Source organism: Euphorbia lathyris, chromosome 10 (genome assembly GCF_963576675.1).
Source record: "Euphorbia lathyris chromosome 10, ddEupLath1.1, whole genome shotgun sequence".
NCBI lineage: Eukaryota > Viridiplantae > Streptophyta > Magnoliopsida > Malpighiales > Euphorbiaceae > Euphorbia > Euphorbia lathyris.
The window spans coordinates 36,072,510-36,087,874 of record NC_088919.1 but is presented as its reverse complement, the minus strand read 5'-3'; the positions used below and the strand labels follow the sequence as shown (position 1 = coordinate 36,087,874).

At 35.7% G+C, this 15,365-nt stretch overlaps 1 protein-coding gene across 1 annotated transcript; it reads right to left on the bottom strand.

Moving 5' to 3' along the window:
• LOC136208456 (delta(7)-sterol-C5(6)-desaturase-like) lies at nt 1-5,119 on the bottom strand. Its single transcript, XM_065999347.1, has 3 exons — nt 4,743-5,119; nt 2,065-2,370; nt 1-522 (listed from the first exon to the last, which is right to left on the bottom strand). Exons 1-3 carry the CDS (start codon nt 4,963-4,965, stop codon nt 230-232), a joined length of 822 nt encoding a protein of 273 aa, XP_065855419.1. The 5' UTR covers nt 4,966-5,119; the 3' UTR covers nt 1-229.
• Between the last annotated feature and the right edge of the window lie 10,246 nt (nt 5,120-15,365).

Here is a 15,365-nt window from a genome sequence, read left to right as displayed (position 1 = left end):
AACCAGGAACAGAGAGATTCATTAATTGAAGAAACATACATTCCAAAACAATTAATACCAACAACCTGTATAGCAGATTATTAAATTTAGTACATATGTTATGTGGCCCAATGCTTATTATATAAGCAGAGAGCTTTTGACACTAAACAAAATCTCCTCTACAACCACACTTTCTTAACCACGCTAAAGAAACCTGAACACAAAAGGACATTTACAAGCAAAGTGTATATCACTTCACCTTATCAGATTCATCCTCGGGGTCACGAAGGGTGCCTAGCATCCAATCCATCCATATAGTATAATGACCATAATTGTGACGATATGTAGTGTGATGTATAGTGTGATAGCCAGCACCCATTACAGGCCATAGCTTGGCATGGATGCAGTCATGAATATTTGCAGTCCATATGGCCTCAAGGAATAAGAGAGCTATGTGTGACCTAAAATGTGTCGGGATGATGAAGAGAACTATAACATGAGGGACTGCTTGTAGTATTCCATCAAGCGGGTGAAATGCCAAACCTAGAATAAACCACTAGTTTTGCGTCAGTGATCTAAACAAGAAATTGAAAGGTGCTTCACTCTCAACATCTTACAAAAGTGAAACATATTTGAGAATAAATAGTAAGAAAGTTGAATAACAAAAACACGCAGACAACTTTTTCTTTTCTTTTTTTAGGCCGGACCAAATGTAAATGTTGTAACGCTTGTTCAATTCCAGGATGGTAATGAAGTAACAGCTCAGTTGTACATTTGAAATACCATTTCAAAGCTAAAAATGTGCCAGCGAGAATCATACTCTCTAACCATTCATGAAAACCATATATTATTGTGAAGTTCTCCATTCAAAATTCCTCCTATCTCTCAGCTTTGTGTAAATACTCCATTTTTTACCTTGATTTCAAAAAACTTCGCCACTGGTTTGGATATAAGGTTCCAATAATAAGAGAATTTTGCCTCCACTACTTTCATATATCGCATAAGAATTGCACAATGGCTTTGACGGTCAACATAAAGCAAAAAATTTTGAAGATGAGCATGTTACAAATTTCATTTCATAATATTCTGGGGCTTATACTCAAAATAGTATAACCAATAAGAATATATAACTGATATACAATAGCAAGAGAGAGATATTTGCTAATTTTGAAATCGTAATCTGATTAAGTGACATGCATGATATATTGGGTGACAAAAACTTTGAACTAGTAAAGTGAAAAATGATAAGAGTGAATTATAGACAATAGAAAGCCAACAACATTCAAGACTAAGGTTAACATCCCTCTCTCATTCATATAGGGTTGTACTTTATGAAAGTTACATTATGGAACATTCTGTTCAGTTTCTGGGGATGGGACAATGGCAATAGAAATTTCCTTCCGAAAAAAGGACTAATATTTGATTTTAGTTTACTTAACAGTCAAATCTAAAGTCTTAAGCTTTGACTATTATGTCTCCTATGATTAGCAGAAAATCATCTTGGAAAAGCCTCAATGAATTCCAAATAGAAAAGATACATACAGAATTGTTGACCACTAAATCATCAAGTGCCAAAATAGGTATCCAGAAATAAGAACAAGATTTGGCAGGAAAACAGAAGTAATAATTTATTCTAAACCCACCAACAACATTTATTCTCAACCTAAAATATGAAATTTAAATCAAAAGCAAGGCTGGTAGTTAAATCCAATGTTCACTCAACACCAACGGTCACATTGCAATTAAATCCTCACTCCTTCACTAGCAAAAATGTTTTGGGTTTCCACTATACAAGAAAATAACCAACCAAAATGTCAAAAAACATCCATTTCAAGAAGCTCTTCTGTTGTAAAAACATTTTGAATTAAAACCAAGTGTGTTCTATTTGACAATCAGAGAATAGTGAATGGACATTCTAAGTGGAAAGTGAACTCTGAATGATTATACATCACTGTTTACCAGTGATTCTTAAATGCAAACAAGGACAAATTTCTAGATATACACATTGATATGCCACACTACAAATGATCAACCATACCATTTAGTGTAAACTATGGAAATGTTTTAAATGGATATAGTGCTTACCAGCAAATGGAGACAGAGTATTCTGCTTGTTATAGATGTGATGGGTTGCATGAAGATACTTGTATAGAGGTTTTATATCATGCAATTCTCTGTGCATCCAGTAAATCCCAAACTCCACAAGAGTAAGATATACTATTAAATATACAATGTAAGCAAACAAACCAGCATCAGATATATTTGCATAACACTTCGTCCAGCCATTTTCGATCATGTACTCTGAAATGGATGGAAGAACACAGTACCAAGGCATTGCCTTCATGGCAACGTATATTTGCAAGAGCATTGCTTTATTTGAAGGAATAGCATCTGCAACAAGAATGTTCAAGTGATTAGATCAAAGTATTGTCTTTTCCCAAGGTAGAAAACTACCAATATTTCTACTTAGAGTGAAGACATAATAAAATACTATAACAAAGTCCAAATGCTACCTTAATTACTCCTAATATATGTTTCTTTGTAGTAATTCTTAAACATGCCATATACTGGTCAAGAATAATAAGAAAAGATAAATAATAATACATCTTGTCTTTCATTTCCCATTTCTTCTCTTCACCCAATAAAAATTTTCTCTTCAGGAAGATTAATAAAGAAAACAACTAAATACCAAACAATGGCCATATCAGATAAGGAAATTCCATGAAGCAACTTTTGGAATTGTGCTCCATAAGGTAGAGATTTTCATGTCTATAAAAGAAACCTGGAAGTTGCAATTATTATAGCATTTCCAGGTAGGTTACAACTTTTGCAATCCTAAAGTAGTTAATTTATCAGTTAGCATAAGATCAAAACTTGATGTCTTCATCAAAAGCAACCGATGATATTTTACTGGACATTCCAAATCCTCTTAAAATAACCATTTGATTCAATATAAGAATGGTAATTCGGAATACTCATCAGTCAACAAAAAAACTAGCAACTCGGAAGTATCTAATAAAGTAGGAAAAGATGAGACAGGCATAATTTAGCATTCGCATACATTCACAAGCAACCAAGGAACAGGTTGTAGTGTGTTTGGCAGTATGCAAACGGAGGCATATAGTGGTGATTTCAAAATGATGAACCAAGTTCGAAATTGACACGAAGTACATTTAGCATTCGTTATGTCACATAAATGACTGCACTCCACCACTGGACTTGGACAACTGAAAGGAAATAATAATGCCAAACACATCATAAAAATACAAGAATACCAGTATAGTATACAATACAGTTGTCTCAAACTGCTCTCATTAGTCGAATAAATCCAACAATAAAATGGACATATATGAAATCTACCAAAGCCAATCATAATGAGGGATTGTTTGTGTAATATGTCTATCATTTCTAGAAATTTTAGTATACTCCCGGAGTACTACATCCGACCAATCAAAATAGTGTTGCACACTTCACGGGAGAGGATTAGTGTTAAGGGGGAAAAAAACATGTACACGTGGCATTAATTGATTGGTCAGGTGTAGTACTCTCGGAGTATTCTAAAATAAATTGACAGACGAAAAAGAAAGGCAGATGAAAAGCGAAATAAAAAATGTAAGATATGCAAGGAAGAAGAAGAGGGCTCAGCGCAACGGTAAACGTTGTTGTCGTGTGACTGAGAGGTCACGGGTTCGAGTCTTAGGAGCGGTCTCTTGTCAAAAAATTGGCAGGCCCAGTACACCCTTGTGGTGGGACCCTCCCCGGACCCTCGCTTAAGCAGGGACGTCCAAAGCACCAGGCCGCCCTTTTATGCAAGGAAGAAGAAGAGGCAAATGAAAGAACAAAATGAAGAACGTAAAGAAGAAGAAGCAAATGAAAAAACACCAATCAGATTAAATAAAAATTCTGAACCAGACCCAAGACTTAAATAAAGAATAAAAAAGAGAGAGAGAGAGAGAGAACAAAAATAGGTCATGGAGAAGAAAATAATTTGGAACAAACAGTTAAGAAAGCCCTGATTTTTGATAGGAAATAAACCTGAACTCTTAGATAGAATTACGCTGATCAATTTTGGCTCATTTTGTCTAATAAGAGTAAGGAAAGTTACCTACAGACTTGACACATAAACATATAGGTTGGTTGCTTATCTCATCTGAAGCAGAATGTTAAGTGCCATTATAATATCACAATTGCCCAAAAATGCAATGAAGAAAAGATACACACTTTAACAACTAGCAACCACAACTTTAATCCAGAAATAGGAAAAGATATTTGAACAAGCAAAATCCAGTTCATCTCTCGGTTAACATGCCAACTCCGGTAAGAGTGAAAAAGGATGTCTTAGTCAAAGAAACTAAATATAATGCTACTAACAAAAATGAAAAACAAATCAGCTCAGGTTTAACCAACAACTAATCAAAATCATTAATAGTCAAGCACAAAAACTACTGTACAATGTACAAAGAAAGAAATCAATAGAAACGTGTGAACTAATAATATCAACGAAAATCTGAGTTCAAAAAAGAAGAAACACATAAAATGGGACCCAATAATATCTGTGAGACTCAACCAAAGAATGAAACTCAGATTCCAAATCAAGCTCTCCAAACTCAAATTACAAAACGAAGATTCAGACGCAATCGAATTCAAAATTAAAATAAAACCCGAGAAAACACCCAATCAGAAAGAAAGAAAAGAAAACAAATAAAGGCAGATTGAAATACATAGATAGTAGTGAAGTGGTGAAATGTAAGAGAGTTGGATACCTCTAGGGAGATAAACGTTGCGCTTCAAGTAGTAAATGTAGAAGCACCAAAGGAAACCAGAGATCAAGTACAAGAGGGTTCCGGCAATGTAGTTGCGGAGCCAAGACTGAAAGAAATGAGGGAGTGGGGCCCACCAATCGGAAGGTAGAAGATGGCCAAGGACGATGCCGTTAAAAAGTTCGGTGTCGTCCAAGAAGAGCTGGAGAGTGGTGTTGTCCGGCATGATTGTGGAGGCGACGACGGAGATGGAAAAAGACAGTGAAGTGAATGCGAGAGATTAGAAATATGATAATATAGAAAAGGGAGATGGGGAAGGAGAGAAGGAGATTCCTCCTAGTCCTGGCCCCGGTGGCAAGTGTTTGTTATTGTCAGGACCGATCCTGGGCCTAGGGCAGGAGTGCGCCGGCGTATGGCCCAAGACCGTAAAGGGTTTAAAAATTTTATTAAATTCATATATATATATATAAAGTTTAAACAACAAATCACATCAAAGTCAAATAAATCTTTTAGTGGTAAAGCCTGAACTCCCATCCAAAGACTGCTGTGATGGATTCATGAGTAGAGCATATATTTTCAGACAATATATTTTTTTGAAATCAGTGAATATAAATTCTACTAGACCATCGTATCTTTTAGACAAAATTATTATTTTTTAAATTAGTGAATTCACGTTTAAAATTTTATTTACATTTATAAATATATCAAAATGATACTTTAAATTAAATTATGTAAAATAAATAAAATTATTATTTTTCATATAATTTAAGGATTAAAATTTATAAATTAAGAGTTCAGGATATATTTACTAAATTTTAGAATTTATGAATTGGGGTCTAATTTTTTTAAATTAGAGTATAAATCATACTTTATTTCGTATCTATAAAAATAATGATATATTGAAAACAAATTTTGATGAAATGATTTAATTGTAATTTTGTAACCAATTTGATATTCATGTAGAAAGTTCTAAAAATTATTTAGGTTTTAAAGAGTCCAAATAATTAATATTTTACACTCAAAAGAGGCCCAATTTGATTTTTTTGAATATAGATTGAGGGTTAATTTAAGAATTACACTCATATTTTTTTTTTTAAATTTGCACACAATGCGCTTACATTAAGGAAGAAAGAAAAATCTCCACCAGACCCGGATGTGATTCGAACCCATGACCTCCCAAGGTATAGGTAAGCTCTGAACCAGTAGGCTAAGAGCTTCATATTTAACATTTGTAGTATCCAAAATTTTGTCAAATCATTTGATAACATTTTCATAATGATATTTAACCCATTTTGAATGGAAACTTAATCGATTTGTTATTTCTTTTTTGTCACATGACACAATTTTTGACAGGCGATATGTACACACGGTAATTGATTTAATGTTTTACCATATAGATTTAATATGTAGATAAATAAGGAATTAATTTTTTTTTTCATTTATCCAGGTATTAAGTCTATATAGAAAAATAAAATTAAAAAATTATTGACAAAACATTTAACAAATCGATTATTTTTTTTATATAAAATGTGTTAAATTTCTCTTATGGAAATACTCTAAGGGGCAAATGTTATCAAATAATACCACATTAGTCAAATGATAAAAAAAAATTCATGTTAATCCATAATATAAAGAAATGATGAAATATCCTTCATTTTGAATAAACTTGTATTTAGTAAACGTAATAATATATACCGTATAATTAATAATAAAGTATTTTTTTATTTATCATGTATTGAAATATATTTTAATTTTTTTATGTAAAATGTTTTTATTAAAGGGCCCTTTATTTATTATTTCGCCTAGGACCCGTAAATTATCAAGACCGGCCCTGGTTATTGTAATGCGATACTTAGTCACTCGCACTCGCACTCGGACAGACAGTGATTCCGAAGAGCCCAAAAACGACAAAAGCGTCAAAGCCACAGAGGGTGAACAATATTCGAATCCAACTCCGATTACTATATTTCTTATATTCCGATAGGATAGGGTCGCATGGAGTTTGGTAGAAAGGGATAAATAGGGTGTGGATGATAAATAATACAATACTCCCTCCAATGACCACTGTCAAACAGGGGTGCACACGAAAATCCGGAAAACCGAAAAATCAAATCGAAATCAAACTGAAAATAGAGTTAACCAAAACCGACGATAGATTAGTGTACGGTTTTAATTTTAAAAAAGGTTAATACACATATTTTCCCCTGTATTATTACGGAAAAACAGATATGTCCTTATATCAAATAAATCCACAAAACTATCCTTAAATTTTTCACAAACCTACAATTATACCCTAATCTAACAGATCTGTGATGTGTCTTTAACGGTAGAGTTTTATAATTTAATTTTTATTTATTTTCTTATCCAATCAATATGTTACACCTCACTCTTTCACCATCTCCCTCCTTGCCTCTCTCATCACGTGTTTTCTGCTCCTTCCTCTTCCAGACATTCACTTGTACGAGCTGTTTACACGGTGAGATTTTCTCCTTTTGTGTTTGAGTCAGATTTCTATGCATTTTGTTTAGTGGGCAGAAGACATGTGTCCTCTTAGTCTGCTTCCATTGATATTAGATTTGGTTTGTTATTGTTTCTGAGAGCTTCTCTTTAGAATCTCGCACACTGGTTTTAAATATGTTGGATTGATTCATTAGAGTAATTTTTTTTGCTTTTGGATCCAGATAATGGACTACATTGTTGTTGGGTAGGAAGAATGTTGTCCTACATTTGTGAAGGTTTTTTTTTTTTTTTGCGGTGGTGGAAATCTTTTGGCTCCATTTCATTCGAACAGTTTGTGTAAATTTTGTTAGCAGCCATTAAAGCCTGACACATGAGGAGTTGCTGAAAGAGGCCCTAAACATTAAAGGGCTTAGAGAGAGTGTGTGTGAAAGAGATAGAAAGTGAAAGAGGTTTAGAGAGAGAAAGAGAAACATGTTTAGAGAGAGAAGTGTAAACACTGTTTGTGCCAAATAAGCAGGTCTATTAGATTAGGGTATAATTGCAGGTTTGTGAAAAATTTAGGGATATTTTTGTGGGTTTATTTGATATAAGGGCATATCTGTTTTTCTGTAATAATACAAGGGCAAATATGTATATTAACCCTTTTTTTATTAGGGGCATTTTGCCTTTTTTTTATCTGTTTAATTGTTCTTTGACACATTTTTAGACGGAAATTTGATATAAGGACTAAACAATTTAATGGAATCAAAACTGACGGATCATAATGCACGTACATCTCCCTCTCCGTAGTTAATCTCTTCAACTCGTCATTGACCAGTTGTCTCCCTTACAATAAAATTTAGAATTCTTTTATTATTTTTATTTTTATTTACTAATGATTAGAAATCGAAATAAAAGGTTAACCGATCGAAATAATTGGTTAACTGATTAGTGGTTAACCGAATTTAATGGACTAGTATATGGTTAGTGTTTTTAAAAAAATCGATTAAATAGTTAACAGACCAAATAAACCTTAATCGACTGGTTAACCGACCACGTGCACCCTGTCAAATACATTCGTAGCAAGAATATGAGTTGAAACATTAACTGAACATCTAATCACAGTCACAAAACACCCAATAAGATTTTGTAAACTGTTCCGGCAATTTTTTACTATGACATAAAAAGGCGAGGTTGCCTTTGATGTGCGGGTCACTCATTGAATAACAATTTGTGCATCAAACTCGAGAATGACCTGGTTCCAGTTGTTGTTCTTGATCCAGCTAAGTACTTCTCAGCCGGACATCGCTTCAGCTATTGTAGCATCCGGTGCGTTGGTGATGGCGTGTTTCGTCTAGTGGTCATATTTTCTACGATGAAATGTATATTATGTTAAGTGCGTTATGACTATGGATGTGATCTTTCTAAATGCTCTATCTTTGCTAGACGTCACTACTTAGGGGCAAGTGTACCCCGTCGTATCAAGTAATAATCCGGTTAAGACCGGGTATCGAATCCACGGGACTTATAACTGCAAGTATTAAACGACTCGGTTTTATACGTTATTTAAGTGGTTGAATACTTTGAGGTTGATATGGGGACCAACTACAAACTACTCCTAACTACAGGTGAGGCGAATTTATATACAAAACTCTATGAAGTGATATGGATGCGATAAGTTATAACTATGACAAATAACGACTTCTAATGTTTATACGGTTGATGGTTTGCTCTTGCAAAGACGACTACGTGTAGTGTAACCGACCCGTGAAGTACTTAGACTACGTGGTTTCTAGTCAAGGCGTGTCTAATGCTTGGGACCATAAATTAGGGCCCGTAAGTTCCGTGGCTTGTCAATTCCTACGGTTTCCGGTTTGTCACTTCTGGTAAGGCAACACCTATATGAATCCCTAAAGATAGCCCAAATGGCGTCGAAAATCGCGTTCTCCTACACAATAATCAATTATGAATATCAAAACAAGTAATAAACATCAACACATATATAGAAAAGAAGATTATGAATCATAAATTATAAATATGGAGAATGTAAATATGGATTACAACCAAGCCTAGTACATAGGATGAGTTCAAGCTAATTAGCAAGTGAAAAGGGAAGAATCCACCCTCGGAACTAGCTAACCGGACTCAAAGCCGTCTCTTAGGACTTGGATGGTGGAGCTTTCCAGCTTGGTGGATGGAGGTGGAACGGAACTTTGACGGAGTGACGGATTAAGCGAACAAGCTCTCAAGGTGGTAGAGTTTTATTACATAAAAGTTGAATCCTAAAACTATACAACAAAATCTGGATAATCTCCAAAATGAAACTATACAGCCAAGTCTCTCCTAAATGGGTGTTAATCACCCTTATTTATACACATCAAGCTGGGGGTGAAATTGTAATTTCACAAGGTTCAAGCATGGAGCAACATCATTTTCTTCAGAATTTCCATACCACACCGCGCGTAGGGTAGGGTGCGCCCTGTGTACTAGCCCATTCCTTCAATAATTTCCTGCATGTGGGCCTAAACCGAATCTTGATGTCTCAACCACGCCCTGCGTATAGTGATATACGCCGCGCGTGTTTGAGCTCCTAGAGTTTCTTTGCTTAAAATATACCATTTACGCCCTGCGTATCCTGAAACATGCCTCGCGTAGACAGTTGACTTCGGGGGATAATGCAGGTCTGACGTTAATGATTGGGCTAATCATTGCTTTCTACGCCCCGAGTAAGTTGGGGTACGCCTTGCGTATTATGCGTTGGATCCACGTGGTGTCTGCAGATAAGGCAATCATTTCTGACTCAATGTTTCACGCCTTGCGTATGGGATGATGCGCCCCACGTATTGAGTGGATTTTCACTCCTTGCTCGTACCTGAAATACAAATCTTGAAAGCCGAGTTAGCTTGACATTTTTATTTCCTAAACTAATCAAAAACAAGGAAAATTAACCGAAAGTACGAAAATTATTATTATTTCGTTATTTTACTAAAAAGCTATATTTTTGTAATTAAACTTATTTATTTCTTCTAAATTTAACCCGTAAATCATGCTAAAAGATAGGGGTAAAATACCCCTATCAAACCTCCTCGGACTTTAAAGTTTTACTTGTCCTCAAGTAAAAGAAATCGAAAGACAAGGGATTGCGATTATTAAGAAACAAACCGACGATCGGTTTTACCAAGTGCGTGATTTCAAAATTAAAGTTTTATGCAAAGTTTTCGGCAAGTACCTACGCAAACAACCGAGTGACCAAAACTTGTTTGAAACCTCCATGATCAAAATTAATAGGCAATATTAACGGGGGTCGATTATCTTTTGAGAACCCGATAGTACCTCACCAAGGGATTTCACTCTTACGCTCAAACTTTGGTGGGTCGGTGTTTTAGCACTCTTCTTTGCACTTACCCGAGATCACTTTGAGTTTGCATTTTCATCCGAGTTTTTCCTCCTATGTTATGGTTTAGACAATATTAAAAATGGACCCGGAGGGGGGTTGTAATGTGGGTGGCTTTTTAGTGGTTAATTTTTGAAAACTCGAGTTTAAATACCATTTTGGTGATCGCATCGTATTTTTATTTTGGCCTTAGCGAGTTCATAAGATATACTCGAAATTGCTCGGGTGGAGCTTGAGAATGCCTTTTGCTCTTTATTGTATTTTTCTTTTCTTTTTGTTTTGAGAGAGGCACAAAAACGATTTCGAGGGTTTAAGGTGTTTACTTATCAAGGCTTTGGCTCATTTCGGGTGCGACTTGATTTTTGTTGATATTTAATCAAGAGAAAAAGGGTTAAATGTTAAAAAGGGTATTAAAAACAAAGACGTTGGTTAATAGGCTCAAAGGGGGTTTCCTAGAGGTTAATGAAAACGAGAAAAATAAGTTAAGAAAAGAATTAGACTAAGTGAGTTCGTTTCATCATCTATTGCCATTTTAACCAAAATAAGTGTACTAATCCCGGCATTAGGTGCAAACTTTATGAGTCGAGTGAAGTCAAAGCTCTCGAAAATTGTGAAAGAAATAGAGTTCTCGTACGAACTCTTTTAGGCTCAAAAATATCTCACAAAAGATTCGGGTTTAAATTGTGTAGTATCGAGTCTTCGCTAAATTTTCAAACATCCCGTTTTTATTGCCTTTTTAAATTTCATTATGGAGATGACTTATGGGTTAGGACTCAATGCTTTTGTTTGGTACGAACCTAGGCTTTGCATAAATTCTATAACTTCAAAATTAAGACTAAAATTTCTTACTAAAACCGATCCTTTGTGTTCCGACGGTATTTACATTTAAGGACAAACAACGGAACATTTAAATAATTTCCGAGGGAGGTTAGTGTGTCGGGAAAAATTTTAGGAATCAATAAATTAGTTTAATTATTTTGTTGTTTATTTGATTTTTATTTTTGTTTTTGTTAGTGCAAAACAAACTGAAGGTGCGGGGTTGCACGGCCCTCCGCGTTATTAAAATGACGTCTATTCCAAGGACGTCGCAAAAGAAAAGAAAACAAAAACAAAAAGAAAGATAGAATTTAAATTGAAAGATAGAGGGTTATCTACCATATCCCTCCTCACACTTAAAAACGCAATAAGTTCCAACATTGCGAAATAAATTTGAAGCACAAAGTGTAAAGAAAAAGAGTAAGGTAGAGAAGACTCCCTCAAACATCTTCCGATGGTGGTGGATATGACATGTTCCGCTCCTGATAGTAATGACGTGTGAAGTGTTCGAGGCATCAACTCTCGAACTCGGTTGGCATTTAAAAATATGAAATTTAAAATTTAAATTGGGTGTAAGATTATTAATGTAAATATTTTTATTGATTTATTAATTTATATATATATATTTTTTTATATATATATTTTTATATTATTATTATTATTTATATATATATATATATTGTTTTTTTTTATTAAAAAAAAACTAGAAATTTCAACTTGTTGCGGCCGGCGGGCGTCGCACAGCGGCGATGCCCAGTGCTGCCTGCCAGCGCTGGGCAGCGCTGCGCGCGCCGCGCGTGCCGCAGCTCCTGGAGTTGTGGCAGCGCCCCGCGTGCCGCAGCGGCCAGCAGCACTTTTTTTTATTATTTTAAATCAACATATGTATATTATATATATTCCAAAAATAAAAATAAAATCAAATAGAATAAAATAAAATATTTTTTTTCATTTTTTCATTTTTGTTTTACTTTTGCCAACGTCAATACTTACAACTCTCTTCCAGATCGTCCCACCGAATTGACACAAAATTACACGAACACCTAATAAAATGCAAGAAAAAATAATTAAGCACACAATAATAACTTAAATATAAGAACTTAAAAGTAAATTAAAGACATAAAATTAAACTTTATTCGAGCTTGGGTTGCCTCCCAAGAAGCGCTACTTTATAGTCGGTGAGCTCGACTTAGAATTTCCTCTTAGGTGTATGCTTCCATACGCGTTAGAAATGCAAATTCTTGAATAAACAATCCGTACCTACAAAACGGATTGTTAGCTTCAAAAAAATTTAACAAAAACCAAAAACTATATTTACAGAAATTATTGAAGAGTTTAGTTTGCTCCCTTTTTGACTCCTTTGGTAGTTCAAAAAGAGCGAAATATTCCGAGGTAGAAGGAACCTCCAACTCTTCTAACTTTGGATTTATTTTCCATGGGTCCGCACACAACCGGCTCATCGATGTACGTTTCCTCGCAACTGAGACAACCTTTATTATTTGGAGAATCTTCTTGAGAAAACTCAGTTAACTCGAGCTTTCCATTTTGACCAACCGGATTGGTATCTCGAATTGATTCGTCCGCGGCTGAATCAAGAGGAGACTTCAATCTGGCAAGTAGATTTCCCAGATCCCTACAATATGCCTCAGTGTTAGATAATCTTTCATGAATGTCTTTAAGCATAGAGATTGCCACATCGAATTGTGAGGTTGATGGTTGGTGCGAACATTCGTCATCCATGAGGTCGTCCCACAGACAACGACTATGAGGCATCATACCATGAAACAAATCATTAGTAACAACACGAAACAAAATAAATTATTCACACAAAAAGAAAGTAATATTTACAAATGCTTAAACTAACAATAAAACGTTTTTGTCTTATATTGCAAGAAATTATAAATCCCCGGCAACGGCGCCAAAAACTTGATGGCGTGTTTCGTCTAGTGGTCGTATTTTCTACGATGAAATGTATATTACGTTAAGTGCGTTATGACTATGGATGTGATCTTTCTAAATGCTCTATCTTTGCTAGACGTCACTACTTAGGGGCAAGTGTACCCCGTCGTATCAAGTAATAATCCGGTTAAGACCGGGTATCGAATCCACGGGACTTATAACTGCAAGTATTAAACGACTCGGTTTTATACGTTATTTAAGTGGTTGAATACTTTGAGGTTGATATGGGGACCAACTACAAACTACTCCTAACTACGAGTGAGGCGAATTTATATAACAAAACTCTATGAAGTGATATGGATGCGATAAGTTATAATTATGACAAATAACAACTTCTAATGTTTATACGGTTGATGGTTTGCTCTTGCAAAGACGACTACGTGTAGTGTAACCGACCCGTGAAGTACTTAGACTACGTGGTTCCTAGTCAAGGCGTGTCTAATGCTTGGGACCAGACATTAGGGCCCGTAAGTTCCGTGGCTTGTCAATTCCTACGGTTTCCGGTTTGTCACTTCTGGTAAGGCAACACCTATATGAATCCCTAAAGATAGCCCGAATGGCGTCGGAAATCGCGTTCTCCTACACAATAATCAATTATGAATATCAAAACAAGTAACAAACATCAACACATATATAGAAAAGAAGATTATGAATCATAAATTATAAATATGGAGAATGTAAATATGGATTACAACCAAGCCTAGTACATAGGATGAGTTCAAGCTAATTAGCAAGTGAAAAGGGAAGAATCCACCCTCGGAACTAGCTAACCGGACTCAAAGCCGTCTCTTAGGACTTGGATGGTGGAGCTTTCCAGCTTGGTGGATGGAGGTGGAATGGAACTTTGACGGAGTGACGGATTAAGCGAACAAGCTCTCAAGGTGGTAGAGTTTTATTACATAAAAGTTGAATCCTAAAACTATACAACAAAATCTGGATAATCTCCAAAATGAAACTATACAGCCAAGTCTCTCCTAAATGGGTGTTAATCACCCTTATTTATACACATCAGGCTGGGGGCGAAATTGTAATTTCACAAGGTTCAAGCATGGAGCAACATCATTTTCTTCAGAATTTCCATACCACGCCGCGCGTAGGGTAGGGTGCGCCCTGCGTACTAGCCCATTCCTTTAATAATTTCCTGCATGTGGGCCTAAACCGAATCTTGATGTCTCAACCACGCCCTGCGTATAGTGATATACGCCGCGCGTGTTTGAGCTCCTGGAGTTTCTTTGCTTAAAATATACCATTTACGCCCTGCGTATCCTGAAACACGCCTCGCGTAGACAGTTGACTTCGGGGGACAATGCAGGTCTGACGTTAATGATTGGGCTAATCATTGCTTTCTATGCCCTGCGTAAGTTGGGGTACGCCTCGCGTATTATGCATTGGATCCACGTGGTGTCTGCGGATAAGGCAATCATTTCTGACTCAATGTTTCACGCCCTGCGTATGGAATGATGCGCCCCGCGTATTGAGTGGATTTTCACTCCTTGCTCATACCTGAAATACAAATCTTGAAAGCCGAGTTAGCTTGACGTTTTTATTTCCTAAACTAATCAAAAACAAGGAAAATTAACCGAAAGTACGGAAATTATTATTATTTCGTTATTTTACTAAAACACTATATTTTTGTAATTAAACTTATTTATTTCTTCTAAATTTAACCCGTAAATCACACTAAAAGATAGAGGTAAAATACCCCTATCAGTTGGCAAGGCATCCATTTTTTGCAGCAACAAAATTCCCCAAATCATTGCGGACCACGAATCCAAAAGTAGCCTTCAAAGTTTTCACGTACCAAGCCGCATCCACATTCAGCTTCAGACATCCCGCGGCCGGGTTTGACCATCGTGTAGTAGCAGCGGCCCTTACCAATTGATTTCGACACTTACTAAAGTTAACTGGGCCTCCTTCCACGATGTGAGCTCCTACAATTTTAATATGATGTAAAAGTTCATATTATCCTTAAATCAAGGCAAAATGCACCTTTTGGCCATGGCCTATTCAAAATTTGTGCA

Bases quoted from the DNA above. Each gene is read 5' to 3' on its own strand.
- LOC136208456 (XM_065999347.1), bottom strand. From the start codon at position 4,965: ATGCCGGACAACACCACTCTCCAGCTCTTCTTGGACGACACCGAACTT. The intron at 2,371-4,742 runs GTATCCAACTCT...TTCTTGTTGCAG, and splicing joins CAACGTTTATCTCCCTAGAG to ATGCTATTCCTTCAAATAAA. The intron at 523-2,064 runs GTAAGCACTATA...GGTTTATTCTAG, and splicing joins TACTCTGTCTCCATTTGCTG to GTTTGGCATTTCACCCGCTT.